The following is a 26,811-nucleotide window of genomic DNA, read 5'->3' as shown; positions in this document are numbered from 1 at the left end:
ACGAAAATTTCGTAAATTGTACGATATAATTTGGAGAATTTTTGAGAAGTTACAAACGATTGCAGAAATTCAATTATTTTCAAAAGTAATACAATTCTTCTTAAAAATTCAATTATATTAATATTTTTTTTAAATTCTCAAAAATTCTCCAAATTATATTTATAAATAACAAAAGTCTTCTAAAAAATTCAATTATTCCAAAAAGTTTGATAAAATTTTCCAAAAGAATTCAATTACTTAAAAAGAATTTTAATAAAATTCTACGCAAACATCTAATTATTATATACAATCAAAATTTCACAGAAATTAAATTACTTATAAATTTTCTATAAATTTTATCGATAACAATTCAACTGTTTTAATAAATAATAAAATACTTTTTAGAAATTGAGTTATTTTCATAAATAATAAAATTCATTGAAGAATTTCAATTATTTTTAATTCAATTTTCATCGAATTCCTCGAATAATGTAATTATTCTTCAAATTTTCGTTAAAATTCGTCAAAAAATTCAATTATTAAAAAAATTGTTCAATTTTAAGAAACATATAATTCTTTAATAAATTTTTTTAAAAATTTTAATTATGTAATTATTGAATTCTTGTAGAATTTTCTGATAAAAATTGATTTAAAAATCAATTTCAGTTAAAATTTTAAATAACAATTGAATATTAAAAACATTATAGCGTGAATTTTTAGAAATAATTGAATTTTGAAAAGGTTTCAAATTAAAATCTTTGAATATCTAAATGTATTCTCATATTGTTCCTTGGAGGGCTCATTAGCCCTAGGAACCGTTTAAATAAATAAATAAATAAATAAATAAAAAAATATCTGAATTTTTCAATTTACTTTTTAATTAAAAATTCTGTAGTGAACTAATTTTTTTGAAAAATTTTAATTTTATAAATAATGTAAATTTTACAAGAATTCAATTATTTAAAAACTTTTAATGAAATTCTGCACTGAAATTCAATTATTTAAAAAATTCTAATAAAATTCTTCCCAAGAATTCAATAATATTAATAATTATCAAAATTCTTCCCAGAAATATTCAATTACTTTCAGGAATTTTTTTACTAAATTCAATTATTTTCATAAATAACAAAATTGTTCATAAAAATTCAATTATTTAAAAATTTTTAATGAAATTCTTCGCAAGAATTCAATTATTTTGAAAAATAATAAAATTCTTCACTGAAATTTAATCAAATTCTTTGCAAGAATTCAATTATTTTCACAAATAAGATAATTTTTTACTGAAATTTAATTATGTATTTAAAAAATTTTAATTATAATTCTTCGCAAGTATTCAATTATTTTCGGAAATATTATAATTATTTTCAAGGATTCAATTTTTTCATATTATATTATAAAATACTTTTTATAAATTGAATTATTTTCATAAATAATAAAACTTATTACAGAATTTTAATTATTTTTAATATAATTTTAATAAAATTCCTCGAAAAATGTAAATATTCATAAAAATTTTGTTAAAATTCGTCATAAGAATTCAATTATTTTAAAATTTGTTGTCAAAATTCTTTAAGGAAATTCAATTATTCAATAAATTACCTATTAATAATTAATAATTGTATTCACGTAGAATTAAAAAAAAAATTTAATTCTTTAAATTTTAAAACTTATAAAAAATGTATTACAGTAAAAGTTTTAGATAATAATTGAATATTAAAATCATTACAGCGTGAATTCTTAGAAATAATTGAATTTTGTGAAGGTTTCAAATTAAAATCTTTGAAAATCTTAATTTTTCATACGTTCAACTAATAATTCTGTAGAATTAATATTTGTGAAAAAGTTTAATTGAATTTTGTTTTGAAATTATTTGAAGTTTCTATTTTCTAATATATATATATTTAATTGAAGAATTTCTAAATACTAGAAATTTCGTAAAATTGAATTGAAAACAAATTGAGGCCTTGGATCCAATAACTCGCCCGACGCTCGGAGGAACGCGCAACTGCCAGTCAGTGAGCAGTGAGCGCCTCTGGGTCACTCACTGCTACCCGACTGGTATTAGCGCGTGCCTTCAAGCGTCGGGCGAGTTATTGGATCCAAGGCCTCAATTGATTTGAAAATTCTCAAAGAACTTTTTCAAAAATTATTAAAAAAAAAACATAAAATTAAAACATGAAGAAATCAATTGCTCCGAGTCGAAGACTCGGAGTGATCGATATCTTCATGTTTTATAGTTTTGAAAATATTTCATTTATATTTTTTTTAAGTAAAATGTTCTCTTATATTTCTCGGTCTGGTTAAATTTTTGTCAGTAATTTTTAATTTTTGATCCGTAAAGTTCGTATTTTTAAACACTTTCACTAATTCGAGCCCTGTGAAAGAAAAAAAATGTAAAGAAGGAAGTTTATTTTGCTACAGGCAAAAATTAAAATAAAATAAATAAAATTGATTACAGAAAAATATTTTGGACTGACTGGAATCGTCAATCGCCGAAAATTGAAACAGTTAACGAGGATGGAAGTGGACGTCAAATATTCTTACAAGGTGATAATGTTAAATTGCCCAACTCTTTGGCAATTGATTGGGACACTGATGAATTATGTTGGGCCGATGCTGGAACTTTCACTATAAGTAATTTACATCATCTTGTTGATATAACATTAATAATGATTAAATTATAACCATTAATAATTATTAATTTATAACCATTAATAATTTTTATTCTAACACAAATTTTTCTGAAATTATTTCCTCAGGCTGTGCACACATTGACACAAAATACGTACACGTTATTGCTGAGTCGTTGCCCTATCCATTTGCAGTCGCAATATCGCAAAATCACTATTACTGGACCGACTGGAAAACGTTAGATAAAATTCTTTTTTCCATGAAATATTGTATTCTGTAATATTTATCAGTTTAGGGAGAAATTTTTCTATTTTATTCGCAAAAATAAGTGCTGAATTTTTCTCTGATAAAAAAGCAAGATAACTGATATTTAAGTTTCGGATATTTTTTTAACAGAATTAAGAATAATTTCTTTTGTTTTTAGGAAAACGATAGAAGTTGCTCTGAAGAATAATGGACAGAGGCGTGAACCTTTAAATATTCCTCCTGGAGGTAGTGGAAAATTGTACGGAATTGTTGCTGTTCCTGAAGCATGTCCTAGAGGTATTCGTATTATCCAACAAGATTTGCAAATTATTTACAAATTTTCTACAAACTATTTTAAGAGCAATTTTAATTCTATTTTAATAACTTTTTTATTTCTATTTTAATAAATTTTTAATTCTATTTTAATAACTATTTTATTTCTATCTCAATTCTATTTTAATAAATATTTTAATTCTACTCCAACGAAATTATTTAAATTGATCAATTAAATAATTTTTTAAATTAATAATTAAATAATTATATAACTATATAATAAATTATATAATAAATAATTAATCAATTAAATAATTTACATAATTTTTGAAAATGTTTTTACAGTTTCAAATGTCTGTCAATATGAGAATGGAAGGTGTAGCAAAGAACAACTCTGTTTGCCTGATGGACATGGAGGAAGATCATGCGTTTGTGCAGATAATGCCGTTGGAACTTGCACAGATTCGCGGCATCATCAATCGTAAACAAAATTATCATCTCCCGCGTCTGTAGTTTTAAGAATCTCAAATTTAAGAAAAAAAGAAACAGAAAAAGAGCTTTTCTTCCAAGAAGAATTGCCAAATTGTATACATGTAAAGCAAGAAAAGAATTTAGAACATTTTCCAAAAAATTTTCTAATTCTTTTTCCATTCTATTCAATTCTAGTTCTCCAAACAAAAACAAATTTTTGATGGAATTTAAAAAGAATATACAGTTAATTAATAATTATTAAGGAATAGTTAATTAATGAATTTTAATGAATTATGCATTATAATAGACTAATTATTAATTGATTGATAATTGATAATTATTAATTAATAATTAGATAATTAATCGTAATTAATTAATAATATTAATTGTAATAGACTAATTTTTTCTCGAGATACATTTTAATGAAAATATTATTCATTTTGTGAGTAAATTTTCAATCTCTTGTCATTGTAATAAAACGCAGAAAAAAAACATCTCGCCGAAAAAAAAATCACCATAACTTATGCAAATGTGTAACTTTATTCATATATTTTCATTACCTATTTTCTAATGTAATGAAAATTTGTTGAATCGATCGTCAACATTTTCGTCTTAACTGTAATAATATTGTAATTAAATTTTATATTTTTATTAACACCATAAGTGCCACGTGCATTAATTTAATAAATAAAACATGAAATTTTAACTGAATTTCGTTTTTTTTTTGTTAATAATATGAAAACTATTTAAAAAACAACTTTTTTTTTCACAAAACGCTTCAAATTAAAAATAATAAAAATTGTATTATAATAAGTTTTTTATTATTTAATTATATATGTTAATAAATAAGTTAATTTCTATTTTATTATATATTAATAAATAAGTTAATAATCTACTTGAATATTTTTTTAAATTGTTTAAATTTTCAACTAATTTTTAAATTTAAATTTAAATTAAAATTGCAATTTAATAAAAAAAAAATAAGTAGATTTGCAATAATAATAGAGAATCGAATTTTATTGTAACAAAATTATTATTATTAATGGATCAGAGTTATCCAGTGATTTGAAAATAATTCTAGTAGATAAGGCTTATTTTCTGTACAATCTTATTGTTAAAAAGAGGGGGATAACCACACGATATATTTACGCAGCGCTACTCTTTAAACGAAACAGTTTTAACTTTAACATTGTGACGACACTTTCGTTCTCTTTGGAAAGTACATTATTTTTCCTTCATTTTTCAAGAAAGAAAATAAAAAAAAAATGGCTACAGTGAAAAATGAAAAAATCGGCATCATTGGAAGGTAATTATATTATACAAATTATTAAAAGAAGAAAATAAAAAATGTAAAATAAAATATAAAAAATAATAAATTCTTTTCAATTTGAAAGCAAAATATTTTTGTACAATATTCTAATTAATCAAATCGGTAAAAAATGTGAAATTAAAAATAAACGAAAGTGTACGACTAATTAGTGGAAATTAAGACTTATTTTGTAGGGAAAATTTTTTTTTTTTGACAGAATTGAGAAAAGTTTAATTTGACAGTTCAAAAAATCTCGCTCGTTTTTCCAAGGTTCTTTTAATTCAGCTTATTAATAATTGTATCAGGAATAAAATTATCAACTACTTTTCGAATCATTTTAATGACAAATAATAAGTGTGCGAAAGTTCGAAGAGAGATAACAGCCGAAGATTTTTTTTTTTAATAATTAATTTCACCTTCTGTTCAAGTAGATAAATTTTTAAATTAACTTCTAGTTAAGAACGTTTAATTTCTGGTTTAAAATGATTTAATTATCAAATTAATTCCTGGTTAAAAATGATTTAATTGTTAAATTAATTCTTGGTTAAAAAGTATTTAAATTTAAATTTCTTAAATTGAATTTCTGATTAAGAATTATTTAATTTTCAAAATTAAATTCTAGCATATTGTGGAAAAGAATATTTCTCTAGATTTATAATCACTGTTGCATTTATGTAAATAAATTTTTCAAGAACTGTAAATATTGTTTCTTGCAAAACCTTTAATAAGCAGTAAATAGTTAATGCTTACTTTTACAAAAATCTTTTAACGACTGAATAAAACTCGCCTTTCTTTCGTCAAGAAAACTATTGAGTTTCGTTCTCAATTTCTTGTTGTTACGGAATATTTTTTCGAATAAGAGATTTTTATTAACATTGTCTCAAAAATTTTGCTATTAAGAAATTTAACTATTTAACTATTTAATTATTTAACAATTCCAGAATTTAATTATTTAAAAATTCAACTATTTAATTAATTAATTATTTAACAATTTAACTATTTAATTATATAACCATCGAACTATTTAATTAGATAACAATTCAACTATTTAACAATTTAATTATTTAACCATTGAACTATTTAATTCTGTAAATATTTAAATAAATAATTAATTTATGAATTTAATGATAAATTTTACATAAAAATTTCAGTGGTCTAATTGGTCGCAGTTGGGCAATGCTTTTTGCCGGCACAGGATATCAAGTAATAATTTACGATATTGTCCAAGAACAGATCACAAATGCATTGCAAGATATTAAACAACAATTAAATCGATTAGAGAGTGATAAACTTTTAAGAGGAACATTGACTGCACAGCAACAATTTAATCTCATTAAGGGTAAGTTTTAAATTTTGATTTAAATTTTTTTCATTTTTGTTTATTTTTTAAATTTTGATTAAAATTAAAATTTGCAAATTAACAGGTACGTCCGACTTGACGGAAATGGCGAAAGGCACAAAACTAATTCAAGAATGCGTTCCAGAAAATTTGGAACTCAAGAAAAAAGTTTATGCACAACTTGACAAAGTTGTTGACGATAAAGTGATTCTATCATCATCAACTTCCACCTTCAAACCTTCACTTTTCAGTGAAAACTTAAAGCATCGCGAACAAATAATTATCTCCCATCCGGTGAGTAAATTCTCTTTTTATTAGATTATAATTTTAATTCGAAAGTATTTTTCCCTTTTTAAATTTTAAGCAAAAAAAAAAAAATATTTTATTTCTAATTGTTCTTATCATAGATTAAAGTGTTTTACTATCTTGTAGAATGTTGATAGCACAAGTCATGTGACCTTAAGATCTCTAGAATGCTTGTTTAACAACTATTCAATATAAATGCTATAAATTTGCAGATTATGAGATTTTTTCTTGTCTCCAAGAAATAGAAAATTGTTCTTCCCCTTTTTTGTAAAAATAAATTTCTGTGAATTTCAATAATTTTTTTTAGGTGAATCCCCCATATTACGTTCCTCTTGTAGAAATCGTGCCAGCTCCATGGACAAGACCGGAAATTCCTGTTCAAACTAAAGCCATAATGATCGAAATTGGTCAAGCGCCGGTTGTTCTCAGTAGAGAAATCGATGGATTTGCTCTCAACAGAATACAGTAAGAAAAGATTATTACATCAATTAAAAAATTCCCAATTCCACTATATTAATTAATTTTACGAAGTAAAATTAAATTAAAATTTATGAAGTAAAGTTAAATTAAATTTTACTTTGTAAAATTAAATTCGTTAAAAAAAGTTAAATTTGTAAAATTTAAATTATAAGACAAATTAAATTATATATTGTTCATAAATTTAATAAAGGAATTTAATTCAATTATTCTAGATATGCAATTTTAAACGAAGTCTGGCGTTTAGTCGCTGATGGAATTTTAGATGTGAAAGATGTCGATACGGTAATGAGTGAAGGACTTGGAATGCGTTACGCTTTTCTCGGAGCACTTGAAACTGCCCATCTTAATGCAGAAGGTAAAGGAGCAAATAACAGATTTAAAATTTAATACAAAAAAAAAAAAAAAATTTTCTAAAAAAATTATCCAATTAAGAAATTTAATTTAAAATTGTCGATTTATTTTTAAAATTGCCTTTATTTATCTTGAAGTTATTTAAAATTAACTTCTTATTTTTCAGGAATGAAAAAGTATTGTGAAAGTTACGCGAATAGTATCTACAATGTGAGTAAAAATTTTGGACCAGTTCCAAAATTCGAGGGTGAAATGGCAAAAAAAATAAGCGAGCAATTAAATGTAATTTGTCCACTCGATAAACTTCAAGAGAGACGGACATGGAGGGACACAGCTCTCACGAAATTGTCAATTCTCAAGAAAGAAATGAGCAAAAGTGAAAAAAAGTAATTTGTTTAAAGATATAAATTTTATACGTACTAATATAATAAAATTATAAATATTAAACTGTAAATTTTGAGAAAATTTACTGAAAATTAATTTCTTCCAAGTTCACAAAGTTTACAGACTTTGGATAGACTTTAAGAAGCAAAAAAAGTCGATTAAAAATTATTATTTTGTATTTTTCTGACTTTACCCTTTTACTGATTTCTAAATTTAATTATTCAAAAATTTTATAATTTTGTTAAATACTTCTTATTCGTTTGTCCACGGGAAATAAAATTTAAAATATTTCAATTTAAAACCTAAAAATAAATGGTTTCTAGAAATTACAAACTTCAAATTATTTCCAAATTTTTCTTCAAATCTCCTTCCAAAATTCAATTATTTTCTACAATTTTTAAAAAAACTTCATCTCTAAATCAATTATTTTTAATAATTTTCCGAAAATTCGTCGTGAATTAAATTATTTAAATATAAAAAAGTTTAATTTTTTATAATTGCAACTGTCCATGTTTTTTTAAAAAGATTTTTAAGTAATTTTTGAAAGATAATTGTAAATAACAATATAAATTTTTTTCTTGGTTCGTCATAAACACAGGCCTCGGATCGACTTTAAGGTGCAAAAAAGTCGAAAAAGTCGTTTATTTAATTCAGTGTCGTCACAAAAATTTTATTTTTTTATTCTTTTGATCTTTCACTGATTTCTAAATTTAATGATTTAAAACTTGAATAACTTCGTTGAATAAATATTGAAATACTTTTTGTTTTTTTTTTTTTTTGAAAATAGTCGAAAATACTATAATATCCGAGGCCTTTAAACATTGTAAACTTGTGAAAATTAAGAATGTATGTACTCTAATAAATAAATAGAATTTAAAATTAAACTTTGATTTTTACGAAATTGTGTTTATTAAAACCTACACCATTTAATTGTAGGTAATTAAAAAAAATCACTTTTAATTTAATTAATACGAATAAAATCTGTAATGAATTAAATTCTGGATAAAAATTGTTAAAATTAAATTAAATTCATTAAGAAGTGATTGGAAATTATGTAAAAGGAAGAATAAGAAAGAAAAAGCTCCGGATTAAGTGATGGACACTTATTTTTTATTTTCCCCTACAAAAAAAATGCTTATCGTTTACCTCCAACACGTGGGGCACTCTTTTGCTGTACTTTCGCGGCCTTTTGTTTCGGGGCGGCCTTTGGCTTAGCAGGAGCTGTGGCCTTCTTCGCGACTTTCGTTGCCTTCTTCTGTTCCTTTGCGGCCCTGAAATTACAAATTTTCATTGTTATTTAAATTAAATCAAATAGAAATTTAACTATCGTTCATTACAACATTTTCTTAATTATTTATTTAATATAAATATTTTCTTTATAGGAGTTTAAAAAACTCCTAGGAAATTTATATAGAAGTTTCAATGAACTATAAAGGAAGAAACCATATAGAAAAAAAGAAAAAAATGAAATAAAATAATTAATTAAATTAAAATTAAGTTTCGTGTAATTAAAGAATTTATTCTAATTATTGTTCTGTTTGAACCCGCAAAGCCAGACAGTGTGATTGCATTATGCCACAATTCTGGGTGAAGCAGTCCTGGGAATTAATCTAAGACATTCTGAAAACTAACAAGAAATAAAAGTTCTTGCCAGAGGAACAGCTGTCTAACTAGAGGTAATTTTTTGTTCTTTTACCAAATAACTAGCGAAAATTAGAATATTCGTAAGATTTATCAGAAAAATCTGTGTTTATCAAAGAAATATTCTAATTTCCAAAAGTCGAATAATTTAGAAAGTTCATAGATTAACAAAATTCCGTTGCAGAATGTTAGTTTAGAAATTTCTCGAAACTTACTTAATAGCTTGATCTCTTTGTGCTTTTCGGATTTCTGGTTTCATATTCCGTTTAGCCAAAATATCGGTCAATGAAGCGCCAACAATGGCTCTCTGGAATTTTTGCGTGCGACGGGTCCTCTTTTTCGTTTGCTCTTCCTCCTGACCCTTCTTGTGCTTACGCCTGGAGAACAAATAAAAAACTGTATTAATTCAATACATTAAAATCGCATTTAGGAAAAATTGAAACAAAGTTATCTATTTTTCAAATAAATAAACCTGAAAAATTTGAAACTCTAGGAGTTCTTATATTTTAAAAACATTTCTCCTTCCAATTTTCTTAAAAGATTAAATTTATACTTTAAATGGATTCAAAAAGGATTTTTTTTAGTTAAAAATAAGTGAAAGACTGTATCAAAGAAAAAAAAACGCTTGAAAAACTTTGTCAGACGCGGAAAAATCGTCATGTTGACAGCTCTCTGTGTTTGAGGTTAGGTACACCGCAAAATTTTGCAATGTTTACACCAGGAAATAAATAAATGATCAATATTCACCTGTACAAGACGGTCCACGTCACTTTTCTTGGATTCCTCTTCATGAGATGTGCGGATTCACATTTTGAGTTGAGGAAAGTGAAGGACTATTGAGAGAAAAAGAGGTTATGTTAAAATTCGTAATTTTCTTTCTACTAAAAAAATACCGATTTTCTCCAAAAAACGATAAATTTTAGTTAAATTACAAAAAAATGATTATTAAATTATCAATAAAACATACCTTTCCATCAACTTTAACCATGGTTTTTCCATGGCCTGGATAAATTTTATATCCACTGTACGCACAAAGTCCGATCCTAAAAATATTAAGACGAAATTAATAGTTAATACTTGCGAATAACGTTTGTTTAACATTTTTAATGAAAAGAACGACGATTTAGATGATTATTGTGGATTTTCAGTTTAAGATTAGCACGCCAACTTACTTCATTTTGATGGATAAACGTGAAAAGAACAATGAAAACACAAGCTTGATGTAAAAATGGCCGAAAAAATTGTTTTTCTTAGTGTCGACGTCTGTCATCAGACGGAGCCTCTGCAGTTGGTCCATAAGAGGAGCGCGAATTTTCAAATATTAAATTCTTAATTTGTCCTATTTGGATGTAAACCTTTGATGTAAACATTTCAGAAAAATTTACATTAAAGTTGATAAATTAACAAATAGGTAAAATTGCAAATAAGTGAGTAGAAAAAAATTAATAATTATATTTTCTTTCATTTTTGTTTATTTTTAACTAGTAATCAATTCGGTAAGAGATACTAGTTGCTATGGTAACGATTAGATTTTAGGGGACAAACAAATAATTTTCTAACCTAACTAAATAGTTTTAAGTGATTATTTGTTATTTAAATTTGTTACTTAAATGAATATTTTAACGCAGAGGAAATATTCTGCAATATTATTTTTACAATATGTTTTGTTAATTTTTGATATTTCGGTCAATTCTTTTGCTAGTTTTTCGAGACCCAGGCCGGTCGATTTACTTGTTCTTTATGTGTAAGTTCTTCTTATTGCAAAATAGTTTTTTCATTTTTGAGTTATTATTTATTTATTATTTACTATTATTATTTACTATTATATGAGAAATTGTCAATTTTTGATGATATTTGTTATTATTTATTATTATTTACCATTATATAAGAAATTGTCGATTTTTGATGATTGTTGATGATAATTGTTATTATTTATTATTATTTACCATTATATGAGAAACTGTCGATTTTTGATGATTATTGATAATTGTTATTATTTATTATTATTTACCATTATATGAGAAATTGTCGATTTTTGATGATTATTGATGATAATTGTTATTATTTATTATTATTTACCATTATATGAGAAATTGTTGATTTTTGATGATCATTGATGATAATACTATTTTTATTATGTATCCCTTAGTCTTGTTTAATAAAATAATAATTGTTCTTCTGATCTAATTATTTTTCTAGAATTCAAGACTTTTGTTTAATAGTTGCTTTAACTATTATGCTCGCTAGTTTTTTCTCAACGTACGTTTTTCAGGTAAATATTAACAATTTAAGTTATAAAGAAATTTAAATTTAAAGTATCAATTAATTTTTAAAAAAATATAATAATTTGTAATTTAATTATAATTTTTTAAAAATAGGTTGGATTGATACAATTGCTTTATACGAAATTTCGCATGACACTTGTATTGTGTGTCATCTACATAATTTTGAGTATAGGATTGCATTCATGGCACATGACAATTCACTGGCCAAATCCTTTCGATCACTATTGGACGAATGGTTTTCATAGTTTATATTTTACCCAAAGAGCTGGTAAGTATTTTTAAATTCTACTTTAAATAATTAAATTTAAAAAATTTAAATTTTAAAACGAAATTAAATTTTGTTTTTCTTTTAATTAAACTTTTTTAGTTGCAGTTTTGTATTACTATTTTTACAAGAGATCTTCATTGAAAATTGGAGATCCGAAATTTTACGAAAAATCGACTTGGATGCAAAAAGAAGGTCTTCCATAAAAAATAATATGAATTTCGCCTGTTTCCTAGTTGTAATTTTGTATATAAAAAATAAAACTAAAAACTAAAATTGCATCGACTTCTGACATCCCCTTAAGCCTTAATAGTGGGAAATTTTTAGAAAAAAAAATGGAAGAAAGTGAATAAATTAATAAAAGTGATTTATTAAAAGATGTTGAAAATTTAAACTGATTCAAGCAACAAGAGCACTTGCTGTTGAACTTTCATATTTCCAGCTTGGTGGTAAAACAGATTTTTGTTTATAATAACGTGCGAGCCGGTGAATTCGCGATTCGACGAGAATCAAACGGAACTTTGAATCCTTGTCTTTGCGATTACGCTCTAAATGCTTTCTGATGGCCACAGCTTTCTTAATTAAATGATATAAATCTTCAGGAATTTCAGGGGCAAGTCCCAGACTTTTGAGAATCCTCAGAACTTTGCTTCCTGTTCGGAAACGTGCTTGTGCGACACCATAAGAGTCACGCAAAATAACACCTGTAACCGGAAATAGTAAATTAGTTATACAAATCGAAACAAAATTATTAAACTATTTAATTACTACTTAATAAATAGAAATTAATTTATTGATTCAATAAATTGAAAAATTGAATCGAATAACTGAATTTCGAAAATAGGGTTCAACTTGAAAAATCGTAAGTCTTTCACTGAAGAATTAAGAGTGTAAATAATTCTTACTTCGCAGAATTGATCCCTTTTTTGAAATTCAAGATTCAGTTTAAAATTAATAAATAAAAAATTTACCAATTTGACTTGGTGTGTGACCCTTTTTTGCCAATTTAAAAATTAAATCCTTCGTGTCTTCTGGAGTGAGTTTCAGCCAAGTTGCGATACTTCGCCTGTAAGGCAATGCTGACTGGGATATACCCTTTCTGTGAAATAAAATTAAAAATATGAATTTCGAATAGAATAATTGTTTCCAAAAATAAAAGTAAATAAAATGTATTTTCACTTCTAAAAATTAGACTAATTTCAAAAGAAAGTGTAATAAGTCACTGCGCCAACTATAGAACATAACCTAAAAGACTTTATAAACAACACGTATTCAGAACGCGAGGAAACATTGACATATTGACGAAAAACTTTTAAATAGCAAAGTAACATCAAATGTAGACGAATTTAACAAAATGTAACGTAAAAATAAACCAAGTTTGATTAAAACACATGGAAAATGAAATAAAAACACATGGCACATGGCTTGACAGTGCAGCAGAAAAATTCCGAAACAATAAAAAGGAATGACAATAGGGAAATATTTCACTTTTCACATATTTCACAAAGTCGAATATTCTAATTGCAACTGTTATTAATTTGTTGAGGGATGAAAAAAATACGAAAATTAGTAATTAATTACCCTGGAGCGTGCATACGACCCATGGTGACGATTTGAACCTGGGATTGTTGGGATCAAGAAAGGAAAAATGAAACAAGATTGAACAAGACAGCGAAAAGGTAAATCGGGTAAATTCGGTAAAACCGGTAAATCTAGAGTAGTCTTGAAATTTGTCGTGTGGGGCGCAAGTATCGTTTTCCACCTACCAAGCATTGTTATTTTGTTTTCGAATATGGGACACAACATCCCGCAGTAAATTTTTTGTTTGTCAAAATTTGCAATCCCTGCAAAACATGAATACACAACAAAAAAAACTGTTCACAACTTCTTAACAATTTACACCAACACTAGAATTATTTTCCTTTTAAATTCTTAATAAACCTTTAAATATCAATAAATTAACAATGAAGCAAAAGTTCATCTTTCTGTTATAGAAGAATGAAAATTATAACCTAAAAAACAATATTCTTAAATATGGATTATTTAGGAGAAATAGTTGTTCTTGGTATTGATAGTTTAATTTTCGGTCTATGTTTAAAAAATTATTATTATTGCAAGAATGCCATCAATGCTGTTAAAGTAAGTTTTTTGCTTGAAAAGAATTTTCCTCAAAACGCACCCAATCATCTTATGTAAATATTGTGACATTCATACGTAATTGTTTTCTTTCTCATTCAAGAATACCGAATTCCACGAGGTGGGTCCGAGTTTAAATAAAGCAATAAATGATGCAGATGGAAAAATTAAATATATCGCTATAAAAGGAGCAGTTCTACCATTAGGAAAATCTTTACGAAGTATAAATAATAAGGATGTTACCGGTGTTATACAGAAATTAACACTTAAGGAGCATGTTGTTGCTAGAACAAGTGCTGGCTTTTGGTAAATTAAAATTGTTTATCTCTTGTAGGATTTTCATTAGTTTTTGATCTTATAGTCTTTCTCACAGGGTTCCTACAGAAATCCGAATTTAAAATTCCATATCTTTTCTTCTTTCTAGGCTTTTTTTACGATATGATACTTTTTTTTAGATTTCATCCACTAAAAGTTATTATTTCTGTTTTTTTTGGAGAATTTACACTACTTTAAAGTCGCTAATACTAGGAATCAAAAAACTATTCTCAAAAATGATAATCAAATTCTTTAAAACGATTCATTTTTTTCAAAAAATATTCGAAATTCAATTACTTTCAATATCTAGTATTTTTATATAAAATTTTACAAAATAATTTATTTATTTTTTAGGTCTGATCAAGAACGTACTGTACAGGAAGTGTACAATAAAATACCTTTTGCCTTATGTAACGGATCGTTCAAAGTTGAAATTATCGATGCAATGGCTGCTGAAGTTTTGGACATGGATACAATATCAGATGTCTTTGAGCCTAAAGTTCCCACATTTTCCGATCATTTATGGGGATTCTTTACTGGTTTGTATATTTTTAGAGGAAAATTTAAATTTCAGAACTAGAGTAAAATATAACTAAAATATCAGAGTTAGATATGAGAAATTAAAAATCGTCTCTTAATCCTTACCGACTTTAAATTTAATAGGAGTTAGACAACGTGGTTTACAATCAACGGAGGAAATGTTGAGGGAAGGATCAATTATAACTGGAATTGGAGAATTAACAAAACCTGTCACAAAGCCAGATACTCCTATATTACAACCTCCAGTTGATGGTACTCCATTCTTCTTGACCACAATGTCCGTAAGTTCCCTTCTTCGGAGGCTGGATGATCGCAAAAGGACTTACAGGTTATCTTCAAATGCTCAACAGAATAAAAATAAATTTCTAATAAAAAACAATTTTTAAAAAAGAATTTTTAGAAAGAATTTTTTAGAAAGAATTTTTAGAAAGAATTTTTTAGAAAGAATAATTTTTCTATTCTTGTTTAAAATTTATGTCAATGTTCTTCAGATGGTTGTGCATGATGTTCGGCGCTATTGGACTGATAATTGGAGGTTTAATAGTGCGTCACTATTGGAAGGACAGAGAGGAGGAACGAATTGCCAAAGAACTTCGCGATTCCCTCGCGGCATCACGTAAAGAAAGAAGGCAGAAAGTACGTGACAATGATCTCACAGAAAATCTTGCCTGTGTTGTCTGCCGATCGAATCCACGAGAAATTATTCTATTGGATTGTGGCCACGTTTGCCTCTGCGAGGATTGCTCGGAAGGAATAGTTGGTGGATGTCCCATATGTCGTGCGCCTATAAAATTCAAATACGCAGCCTACATTAGTTAAATTAAAAACTTGATAAGTGAACCAAAAAAAAAAGAAAATTAGAAAGCATCCTTCACCAAAGTTTACTTCAGAAAGAAACAAACATCTTCCAAAAGTCTTTCTTTATACTTTAAAAATTTTATTTAAAAATCAAAAGCACAGAAAATAAAAAATGGGACTGAAAAAATTGTTAACGTCTATATACTAGAAGGTAAATTATATATTTATTTTACATACATTATTTACATGAATTTTTCTGTTTTTTCGAATTTATTTCCACAATTTTTTCTGAAAGAAGGAATCAAAAGGTGAAATTTTTAATTTGATTCCTCTTTTCAGTTGAGTTTACACTTTTTTTCGAATTTATTTTCGTAATTTCTTTTGAAAAAAAGGAATCAAAAGGTGAAATTTTTAATTTGATTCCTCTTTTCAGTTAAGTCACAAGGTGATGAATCCATTATTTGTTTGACTTTATTCGTTTTGCCAATACCAAGTTTTGGTAGTCCACGATTTAGACCCTCCAACAATATACAAGCTTTGCATATTTCTTGACTGGAAACAAAACCACAGCGGGTACAATTTCGCCTCTCGGGAAATTTCACGGTATTTTTTATTTGTAATCGTTCACCTGAAATATTTTTCGGAAATAAATTCTCAATTCGGTTAAATTTAATTAATTAGAAGAAGAGAGGAGGGTATTTTTTAGTTACCTGAGTGTATTATATCTATAATACTGGAAGGTCTAATTTTTTCTAAATTTTTCAATAAAGTTCGTGCGTGTCCTCGATACGCGTTCGGTGAGAATATACATTCGGTTGAAAAATAAATAAGACGCTTAAAATACGCGTACATCACTATTTCCTTTTCGTATGTATACTTTAGTGGTTTACATCGACTGATTGCGCCTTCACTAGCCTAGGGAAAATTAAATACAATATTTTTAATTCTTATCACGTTTCTAAAAATTTAATTTTTCGTTTTTTGCTCGTTTTTTATATACAAATAGAAGTAGTATTTAAATATTATGTATAATTATTTGTTGATAAGTATTTAAGAAGATAATATAAGTATTTCGATAGGTAGCATAAGTATTTAAAATAAGTAGCATACTGCAAAAGGAAGTATCTTAAAAGTGACTACAAAGTCACTTAATTTTTGCAGTGCACAACAATTATTTAGAGAGTGAGAAAAATGTGAAATTTGGCTTATTAGATAAAAGTAGAAATCTCTGAACTCACTGTTACAATGGACGTGCATCTTTGAAGTCTTGCAATGTCGCCTCGCAAAACATTCATTAAAACTGTTTCGGCAATATCGTCTGCATTATGACCAGTCGCTATGCAATTCACTCCTAAAAGAGCGGCTCCACGATCTAGAGCTTGACGACGAAAAACCCCACAAAATGTGCAATTATTTTTACGACCTATCTAAATTGAAGAAATAAGAAATACAATTTTCGATTTTGAAAAAGAATACGCATAGTGTTGTAGAAAAATTCTTAAATACCTCTTTCACAATTTCATCCATTGTCCATCCGTAGAGATCTTTGTAGGATAGAATTTTTAGAGGCATATCATAGTCATCCCTATTTTTCTTCACCGTTTCTAAACTGTCGTCTCTGTAGCCTGTAATAATTTTTTATTTCTTTAGTATTAGATTGTTTGCTAAAACATTAAACATGAAATTAATTGCTGAAGCATTAAAGTTGAAATTGATTGCTAAATCATTAAATATAAAATTGATTGCTAAACATTAAATTGATTGCTTGCATCGATTTCTAAAGCACTTAGAAAGTGGAGTTGAAAAGAGGATAGCAAAAGGTAATTTTTAGCAATATGATAATAATAATACGGTTTGCAATTCAAAGAAATGGAAAGTACCAGTTATTCCCTCGTCGATTGACAAGAGAAAAAGATCGAGTCCATAATTGTACTTCTCGTTCAATAATTTTAAGACGTATGCAAGAACTGTTGAGTCCTTTCCTCCGGATGCACCGATTGCAACTTTATCGCCAGTTTTAAATAAATTGCCATTAATTATTGTATTGTGGACTTCTGATTCAAAGGCACGGAAGAAGCACTCTTTACAAAGAGCATTTCCTGTTTTTGGCCTCTGCAATAAGAAATTTTAAAATAAGTGTTAAATTAAGAGTAACTTTAAGGTAGCAGCTAAACAGCATCTAAACTTGCAGCAAAATTGACAATATTGCTACAAGTTTCCAGAATATTGAGGCCATGTTGTCGAGGTTGATAAAAATTTAGATGCTTTGGAGGATATTAGGACCTTCACACTCAAAAAATTGTATTCTGCATTTAATCTACTTAAATTTAGAATATAATTTTTTCAGTGTAGGCTCTGGGATGATCGTAGGATTATCCTAAATATTTGTATGCTGTTAGGAACCGAATGAAGTTGTTATAAATAGATCTGTATAACAATTGTGGAACAATTGTTTGAAATATTTATTTGGTTCAGTCTTAAAGGCGAAAATGGGTGTTAAACAACATTGGTAGTCTAGTTTTAAGTCTGATTTCGTCTAAAGTAACTTACGTTATTCCATAAATGTTTACTTAATTTCTGAGTAAGAAACTGATTTTGGGACTTACACTGCAAAAAGAAGTACCTTAAAATAACTAAAAAGTACCTTAAAACATCTTATATGATGTTTCTGTCCTAAACAACTTAATATAAGATGTTTTAAGCAACTTTGTAGTCACTTTTAAGATACTTAATTTTTGCACTGTACAGGTGGCTTATTTTTATTTCAAACCCAGAAATCAGACTTTTAGTCTGATTAGTTTCAGAAAACAGACTTTTAGTAAAGAAACATTCAAGCTGCAAGTGCTTTAATTTCTTGCTTTTACAGTCAAAAATTTTGAAATTTAATTTTAAGAACTAAGAGTTTTTCAGAAACTTAGATTTTAAATCTAAATCAAAGGATTTAAAATCTAAATAAAGGATCTATAATCTAAGTCAAAGGATCTAAATCTTTAAATCTAACAATAAGGATTTGAAAAATTCTTAGTTCTTAAAATTACATTTCAAAATTTTTGACTGTAAAAGCATTTCCTTAATATTGGAAAAACATTTAGAAAATTTAAATAATGCTGCGCAAGTTTCATGGGGATAAATCTAAAAATCCGAATTTTAAGTACAAAAACACTTATGATATGAAATATAAAAAAATAACCTTCAAAACCGCTTGTTTGCCACACTTTGCAGAGCACGTAACTGTCATTTTTAAAGAAACATAAATAGATTTGTTATAAAACACTAAAAATTTTTAAGGTACAAAGAATGTTAACAATTGTCACTTAGTTGACATCTTGAAAGTTTAAAAAACCTCACGAAATCAGCACATGGTAAGGTAAATTCAGGGTTCCACTTTTAGCATAATCGTTGAATTTTAAGGTTTTGCTAGGTCTACTTTCTACTATAGTGACGCTAGAATCGTAAATTCGTAAATTTGCGTAGTAAAATTAAAGGCAGAGTCTCTGTTATTTCAACACGAGTTGAATGACGAATTTCAAAATGGACGCAAACTGGCTGACACTGCTCTTCATGGGGTACACAATTTTTTTTTCTATACAAATTTCGAATCTATGAATTCTCAATTGGAATTTTAGTCGTTAACGAATTTTAATTCTTTGACGAATCCCGCTTTCAGTGGATTTTCTTAAAAATTAAAGAGCTACTATTTTTATAGAATTATAAAAGCGAATTTGAATTTTGTATCGTTTTTTAACGAATTTCGTTTTTAACGGACTTTTTTAAAATTTGAAGCTGCTTTGAGGTTTGAATAATTTTTAATTAGGGGATAATTTTATTGAATTTCATTCAACGAAGTCAACGAAGTCAACGAAATTGAACCAAACGGACGAAAGTCAGCTGCCAACCACCTAGCGTCCATCTTGAATTTCCCCCTCCAAAACTCGATCCACCTTTCTTCTCCTCCATTAAGCTTCATTCCTACAGCCAATGTGTTGAACTTCAGCATTGCTCAGCATCTGTCACATAATTCTGAAATGGAAAAATTATATAAAAATATACAATTTTTCTTTCATTGATAAAGAATATTAATTTCCTTAAAATACGCGGTTGAAAACTGAAAACAGTTTTTATATAAAATTTCCTAATTTACAGATTTTTAATTTTGTATAAATTTAGCAAATAATGAAGTAAGTAAAGATGACGAAAGGTAAATTTTAATTGTAATGGAAGTAAAAAAAAACACTAAAAATATAAAAAATTTGTATTTCTTGGAAAATTCGACCGCTCTACTGATTTTTGAAGATAAAGCACTGACTGTTAAATATTTAGTGTTTATGATTTTTCTTGTGTCTACTATATTTATATTTATATAGGGCGCGTGGGTTACTATTTTATTTTAGTGTTTGTTGTTGCTTACACATTTGCAGTTTGTATAGTACTACGCACACGCTGAAAATATCTTGCCCCTATAATCAGACAAACGAGCCTTTCTCGTGGAAAACACGATCGATGAGACGTGTACAGACAATAAATGCAGGCAACTCGAGAAAATATATAGCATAAATGTCGGCATTTCTACACTTGACTTCTTTTTTTTTAAAAGAAGAAAACTGTACGATTAAAAATTTTATTATACAAATAAAAAATTTTATGTTTTCTAAATTTCAATGATATTTTATTATAGCGCAAAATTACATTTTTTTAGTACATATTTTTTTCATTCTATGCATCAAATATATGATAACAATTTTACGATTGAATTTTGAGATTTAATTTTCAGATTCAATTTTAAGATTCAATTTTAAGGAACAATTTTAAGGGGTAATTTTAAGGTACAATTTTAAGGCACAATTTTAAAGTGTAATTTTAAGGTACAATTTTAAGGTCACTGTTAAATTAAAATTATGAAATTGATACCAAAAAGTGGACCGAATCATAATTTGATCTAAATTTTTTAGTATTATACTTTGACCCAATCTGGTTTCAATTTGATACTTTCAAGAAAACTGTGGTACAATTTTAAGATAAAATTTTAAGAAATACAATTTTTGAGGAACAACTTTAATGTACCTACAATTTTAAGAAATACTATTTTATGGTATAATTTTAAGATAAAATTTTGAGAAATACAATTTTAAAGAACAATTTTAAGGGACAATTTTAAAGTACATATAGCAAATGATAAACAACAGTCAAAATGAAACAATCCTATTTTGGAAACAAATGAATCTAGAAAAGTATAAAATCAGTTATTTAACATATAAAATTAAACATAACGTTGAAGCAGATTGTGAAATGTAAATGAATGTGGTTCAATTTTGCGCTTATTTAAACTATATAGTTTTTGATATGCATTTTCGTGTGTTCGTTTAATAAATAAATTATACTACTTGAACTATAAGGGTAATTAGGAAATGTAATCCAAATAAGACTATTCAAATTTGTGCTTTCCACGAGTTACATACAGCTAACAAGTCTTATTTAGCTTAAGGGTGTGCAACTTGAACCGCAAATTCTGGCACGACCCACGCATATTTTCCGAGAATGCATCTAGAGGGTGCTCTAATTGTGCGCTAAATGCATTTAAGCTTTTCCATAATTGATGTCATCCGTTATGAACCCATGAAAGGTGTAATGTGCCACTTAACACAAGGTGGAGATTGGCAATGCTCAAGCACTTCTTCGTAAGCTATCTTTTACTATTTTACTATTTTTTTTACTAAATTTTAGTATATTTTACTAAATTTTACTATATTTGACTATATTTTACAAAATTGTACTATATTTTACTATACTTTTACTATTTTTTTGCTATTATACTACATTTTCCTACGTTTTTCTATATTATTCTAGTTTTTTTGCTATTTTACTATATTTTACCACGTTTTTCTATATTTAACTATATTTTACTAAATTTTACTATATTTTACAATTTCTATTTGCTTTTTTACTATATTCTACTATTTTTTTGTTATTTCACAAGATTTTTCTACGTTTTCCTCCGTTTCTTTTTATTTTACTAAATTTTACAATATTTTACTACATTTTATTATTTTTATTTGCTATTCTACTATATTATACCATTTTTTTGCTATTTTACTATGATTGTTTTCCTAAATTTTTCTATATTTTACAATTTTTTTGCAATTTTACTATATTTTACTATTTTTTTTGTTATTTTAATACATGTTACTATTTTTTTTGCTTTTTATTATATTTTACTACATTTTACTATATTTTACTAATTTTTTGGCTAATTTACTATACTCTCCAAACCTGAATCAGTAAAATTTGACTGAGAATCAGTGACTCTTTTCTCGTGATTTGAATCAATGAAATTTCACTGAAGATCAGTTATAAATGATTGAAATTTCAGTCATTTTTCACTGATTACACAGTAAAACGTGAAGTGTTAAAATAACACCAGAATGGTTTAAAATAATCTGCAACAGTTTAATCCCTCTAGGATTAAATTAACACCAGAAAGGATTAAAATAATCTATTTTGGTCTTATTTTTAACTATGAATGAAATTTTACTTTAAATAAAACATCAAAGTCAACGATTTGTAAAAATTCAACGAATTCAGCTTCTTCAGGGAGAATAGTAAGTTAGTAAGTTAGTTACTAACTTACTAACTAACTTAGTAACATAGTTACTAAATTCAATTGTGTTAAAGAATTTTTTTAAATTCTCGTCAAAATTTCCATTCTCTTTATAAATAATAAAATTCTTCTCTGATATTCAATTATTTTACAAAATTTTAATCAAATTCTTGTCCAAATTTCAATCATTTTCAAAAAATTTCTAAAATTCAATGATTTTCAATATCTACTATTTCAATAAAATTTTCCAAAAGAATTCCATTATTAAAAAAAATTGAATAAAATTCTACGCAAACATTCAATTATTTTCATAAATAATTCAAATTTTTACAGGAATTCAATTATTTACAAATTTTTTTATAAATTTCTTCGCAATAATTCAATTATTTTCATAAATAATAACATTTTTACAAGGGATTCAATTATTTTTATAAATAATAAAATTCTTTTACGAATTCAATTCTTTTCAGAACAATTTCAATAGAATTCCTCGAAAGAATTTAACTTTTCAAATATTAACATAAAATTCATTTATTTTGTAAAATTTTAATAAATTCATCAGAACAATTCAATTATTTTTATAAATAGTAAACTTCTTCGCAATAATTTAATTATTTTCAATAAAAATTTAATAAAATTCTTCTTTATAAAATTCAATTGCTTTCAAAATTTTTAATTGAAATTATTAAAGAAACTCCATTAGTTTAAAAAATATTCAAAGAAATTATTCAAAAGAATTTAATTAGGATTTTTAAATATTTTAATAAAATTTTTTGCGAGAATTTAGTTCTTTTCCTAAATAATAAAATTCTTTCAAGGAGTTCTATTACTATCAAATTTTAAAAAAAAATTCTTTGCAATAATCAATGATTTTCAATATGTATAAAATTCAAAATATTTGAAAAGAAAAAATTATAAATTGTTAGAAAGAAATGAATTAGTTTAAATACAATTAATAAAATTTTTCGCGGTGCCGTGAAGCTAGCGACCTGCCATCCGCCAGACGCCTAAAAAATCCATTGGCATCGCAACCGAATAATTCAAAATGATCAATTCTTCATTCTTCCTTTTTCGCGATAATTTATTTCACTATAAAGTTGAATACAAATATTCTACGAACAAATGGCAACAACAAAATCAATTGTCTATTATAACAATTGAATATTTTAAAGCTCTTAGATGCGCAAAACTCGAAAATTCAATTGTCTGCTAATTAGCAGAAGAAATATTGTGACTAGTAATTTAGCCAAAATTATTTTACTAAACGAAATTCTTATAAATAAACATATAATGAACAATAGGCAACAACAAATCAATTGTTAATAAACAATTGATTTTGTTGTTGCCTATTGTTCCTTAAAAGTTTCTTAACAAGAATTTATTTTAGTGAAATAATTTTGGTAAAATTACTAGTCAAAATACTCCATCCGCCAATTAGAAGACAATTGAATTTTCGAGTTTTGAGAAGCAAAGAGCTTTAAAAAATTTATATTTTAATAAACAATTGATTTTGTTGTTGCCTATTGTTCCTTAGATGTTTCTTAACAAGAATTAGGTTTAGTGAAATAATTTTGGTAAAATTACTTGTCAAAATACTCCATCCGCCAATTAGCAGACAATCGAGTTTTTGAGTATTGTGAAGCATGGAGCTTTAAAAAATTTATATTTTAATAAACAATTGATTTTGTTGTTGCCTATTGTTCCTTAGGTGTTTCTTAACAAGAATTTATTTTAGTGAAATAATTTTGGTAAAATTACTTGTCAAAATACTCCATCCGCCAATTAGCAGACAATCGAATTTTTGAGTATTATGAAGCAAAGAGATTTAAAAAATTTAATTGTTAATAAACAATTGATTTTGTTGTTGCCTATTGTTCCTTAGATGTTTCTTAACAAGAATTTATTTTAGTGAAATAACTATGTCAATATTACTAGTCAAAATACTCCATCCGCCAATTAGCAGACAATCGAATTTTTGAGTGCTGTGTAACAAAGAGCTTTAAAAAATTTAATTGTTAATAAACAATTGTTTTTGTTGTTGGATATTGTTCCTTAGATGTTTCTTAACAGGAATTTATTTTAGTGAAATAATTTTGGTAAAATTACTTGTCAAAATACTCCATCCGCCAATTAGCAGACAATCGAGTTTTTGAGTATTGTGAAGCAAGGAGCTTTAAAAAATTTAATTTTTAATAAACAATTGATTTTGTTGTTGCCTATTGTTCCTTAGATGTTTTTTAACAAGAATTTATTTTAGTGAAATAATTTTGGTAAAATTACTTGTCAAAATACTCCATCCGCCAATTAGCAGACAATCGAATTTTTGAGTGCTGTGAAGCAAAGAGCTTTAAAAAATTTAATTGTTAATAAACAATTGTTTTTGTTGTTGGATATTGTTTGTTAGATGTTTCTTAACAGGAATTTATTTTAGTGAAATAATTTTGGTAAAATTACTTGTCAAAATACTCCATCCGCCAATTAGCAGACTATCGAGTTTTTGAGTATTGTGAAGCAAGGAGCTTTAAAAAATTTAATTGTTAATAAACAATTGTTTTTGTTGTTGGATATTGTTTGTTAGATGTTTCTTAACAGGAATTTATTTTAGTGAAATAATTTTGGTAAAATTACTTGTCAAAATACTCCATCCGCCAATTAGCAGACAATCGAGTTTTTGAGTATTGTGAAGCAAGGAGCTTTAAAAAATTTAATTGTTAATAAACAATTGTTTTTGTTGTTGGATATTGTTCCTTAGATGTTTCTTAACAGGAATTTATTTTAGTGAAATAATTTTGGTAAAATTACTAGTCAAAATACTCCATCCGCCAATTAGCAGACAATCGAGTTTTTGAGTATTGTGAAGCAAGGAGCTTTAAAAAATTTAATTGTTAATAAACAATTGATTTTGTTGTTGGATATTGTTCCTTAGATGTTTTTTAACAAGAATTTATTTTAGTGAAATAATTTTGGTAAAATTACTTGTCAAAATACTCCATCCGCCAATTAGCAGACAATCGAATTTTTGAGTATTGCGAAGCAAAGAGATTTAAAAAATTTAATTGTTAATAAACAATTGATTTTGTTGTTGCCTATTGTTCCTTAGATGTTTTTTAACAAGATTTTATTTTAGTGAAATAATTTTGGTAAAATTACTTGTCAAAATACTCCATCCGCCAATTAGCAGGCAATCGAATTTTTGAGTGCTGTGTAACAAAGAGCTTTAAAAAATTTAATTGTTAATAAACAATTGTTTTTGTTGTTGGATATTGTTCCTTAGATGTTTCTTAACAGGAATTTATTTTAGTGAAATAATTTTGGTAAAATTACTTGTCAAAATACTCCATCCGCCAATTAGCAGACAATCGAATTTTTGAGTATTGTGAAGCAAGGTGCTTTAAAAAATTTAATTGTTAATAAACAATAGTTTTTATTGTTGCCTATTGTTCCTTAGATGTTTTTTAACAAGAATTTATTTTAGTGAAATAATTTTGGTAAAATTACTTGTCAAAATACTCCATCCGCCAATTAGCAGACAATCGAGTTTTTGAGTATTGTGAAGCAAGGAGCTTTAAAAAATTTAATTTTTAATAAACAATTGATTTTGTTGTTGCCTAGTGTTCCTTAGATGTTTCTTAACAAAAATTAAGTTTTGTGAAATAATTTTGGTAAAATTACTAGTCAAAATACTCCATCCGCCAATTAGCAGACAATCGAGTTTTTGAGTATTGTGAAGCAAGGAGCTTTAAAAAATTTAATTGTTAATAGATAATTGATTTTCTTGTTGCCTATTGTTCCTTAGATGTTTCTTAACAGGAATTTATTTTAGTGAAATAATTTTGGTAAAATTACTAGTCAAAATACTCCATCCGCCAATTAGCAGACAATCGAGTTTTTGAGTATTGTGAAGCAAGGAGCTTTAAAAAATTTAATTTTTAATAAACAATTGATTTTGTTGTTGCCTATTGTTCCTTAGATGTTTTTTAACAAGAATTTATTTTAGTGAAATAATTTTGGTAAAATTACTTGTCAAAATACTCCATCCGCCAATTAGCAGACAATCGAATTTTTGAGTGCTGTGTAACAAAGAGCTTTAAAAAATTTAATTGTTAATAAACAATTGTTTTTGTTGTTGGATATTGTTCCTTAGATGTTTCTTAACAGGAATTTATTTTAGTGAAATAATTTTGGTAAAATTACTTGTCAAAATACTCCATCCGCCAATTAGCAGACAATCGAGTTTTTGAGTATTGTGAAGCAAGGAGCTTTAAAAAATTTATATTTTAATAAACAATTGATTTTGTTGTTGCCTAGTGTTCCTTACATGTTTCTTAACAAGAATTAAGTTTTGTAAAAAAATTTTGGTAAAATTACTAGTCAAAATACTCCATCCGCCAATTAGCAGACAATCGAATTTTTGAGTATTGTGAAGCAAAGAGCTTTAAAAAATTTAATTGTTAATAAACAATTGAT

General features: G+C 26.2%; 7 protein-coding genes across 10 annotated transcripts in view; 4 read left to right on the top strand and 3 right to left on the bottom strand.

Annotated features, from left to right (window-relative positions):
* LOC122504293 (nidogen) overlaps nt 1-3,663 on the top strand; it is a 40,589-nt gene extending 36,926 nt beyond the window's left edge. For all 4 annotated transcript variants that reach the window (XM_043615338.1, XM_043615340.1, XM_043615339.1 and 1 more), the window contains 4 exons: nt 2,438-2,613; nt 2,739-2,847; nt 3,035-3,153; nt 3,475-3,663. In XM_043615338.1, the coding sequence (XP_043471273.1) occupies nt 2,438-2,613; nt 2,739-2,847; nt 3,035-3,153; nt 3,475-3,614 (544 nt within the window). In that variant the 3' untranslated portion in view covers nt 3,615-3,663. The remainder of the gene's footprint in view (nt 1-2,437; nt 2,614-2,738; nt 2,848-3,034; nt 3,154-3,474) is intronic.
* Nucleotides 3,664-4,751: 1,088 nt separating this feature from the next.
* LOC122504281 (lambda-crystallin homolog) lies at nt 4,752-7,937 on the top strand. The gene is made up of 6 exons (XM_043615318.1): nt 4,752-4,906; nt 6,061-6,248; nt 6,334-6,542; nt 6,862-7,019; nt 7,247-7,389; nt 7,552-7,937. The coding sequence occupies exons 1-6, from the start codon at nt 4,866-4,868 to the stop codon at nt 7,773-7,775; spliced, it is 963 nt and encodes a 320-aa protein (XP_043471253.1). The 5' UTR covers nt 4,752-4,865; the 3' UTR covers nt 7,776-7,937.
* A 920-nt stretch (nt 7,938-8,857) lies between these two features.
* On the bottom strand, nt 8,858-10,685 carry LOC122504278 (60S ribosomal protein L24). The gene is made up of 5 exons (XM_043615315.1): nt 10,583-10,685; nt 10,378-10,453; nt 10,158-10,243; nt 9,626-9,787; nt 8,858-9,040 (listed from the first exon to the last, which is right to left on the bottom strand). Exons 1-5 carry the CDS (start codon nt 10,678-10,680, stop codon nt 8,905-8,907), a joined length of 558 nt encoding a protein of 185 aa, XP_043471250.1. The 5' UTR covers nt 10,681-10,685; the 3' UTR covers nt 8,858-8,904.
* Nucleotides 10,686-10,821: 136 nt separating this feature from the next.
* LOC122504279 (transmembrane protein 138) lies at nt 10,822-12,236 on the top strand. Its single transcript, XM_043615316.1, has 4 exons — nt 10,822-11,154; nt 11,610-11,682; nt 11,789-11,963; nt 12,063-12,236. The coding sequence occupies exons 1-4, from the start codon at nt 11,021-11,023 to the stop codon at nt 12,164-12,166; spliced, it is 486 nt and encodes a 161-aa protein (XP_043471251.1). The 5' UTR covers nt 10,822-11,020; the 3' UTR covers nt 12,167-12,236.
* A 74-nt stretch (nt 12,237-12,310) lies between these two features.
* On the bottom strand, nt 12,311-13,654 carry LOC122504280 (40S ribosomal protein S13-like). The gene is made up of 3 exons (XM_043615317.1): nt 13,542-13,654; nt 12,932-13,059; nt 12,311-12,664 (listed from the first exon to the last, which is right to left on the bottom strand). Exons 1-3 carry the CDS (start codon nt 13,562-13,564, stop codon nt 12,360-12,362), a joined length of 456 nt encoding a protein of 151 aa, XP_043471252.1. The 5' UTR covers nt 13,565-13,654; the 3' UTR covers nt 12,311-12,359.
* Nucleotides 13,655-13,735: 81 nt separating this feature from the next.
* On the top strand, nt 13,736-15,949 carry LOC122504288 (mitochondrial E3 ubiquitin protein ligase 1-like). The gene is made up of 5 exons (XM_043615328.1): nt 13,736-14,099; nt 14,200-14,402; nt 14,766-14,950; nt 15,075-15,279; nt 15,443-15,949. The coding sequence occupies exons 1-5, from the start codon at nt 13,995-13,997 to the stop codon at nt 15,768-15,770; spliced, it is 1,026 nt and encodes a 341-aa protein (XP_043471263.1). The 5' UTR covers nt 13,736-13,994; the 3' UTR covers nt 15,771-15,949.
* A 2-nt stretch (nt 15,950-15,951) lies between these two features.
* Nucleotides 15,952-19,157, bottom strand: LOC122504287 (cytoplasmic tRNA 2-thiolation protein 1). Its single transcript, XM_043615327.1, has 6 exons — nt 18,940-19,157; nt 17,630-17,861; nt 17,256-17,374; nt 16,988-17,176; nt 16,460-16,664; nt 15,952-16,377 (listed from the first exon to the last, which is right to left on the bottom strand). Exons 1-6 carry the CDS (start codon nt 18,985-18,987, stop codon nt 16,145-16,147), a joined length of 1,026 nt encoding a protein of 341 aa, XP_043471262.1. The 5' UTR covers nt 18,988-19,157; the 3' UTR covers nt 15,952-16,144.
* Between the last annotated feature and the right edge of the window lie 7,654 nt (nt 19,158-26,811).

The sequence above is a fragment of the Leptopilina heterotoma genome, unplaced genomic scaffold (genome assembly GCF_015476425.1).
Source record: "Leptopilina heterotoma isolate Lh14 unplaced genomic scaffold, ASM1547642v1 Lhet_287, whole genome shotgun sequence".
NCBI lineage: Eukaryota > Metazoa > Arthropoda > Insecta > Hymenoptera > Figitidae > Leptopilina > Leptopilina heterotoma.
This window is presented reverse-complemented; position numbering and strand designations above follow the sequence as displayed.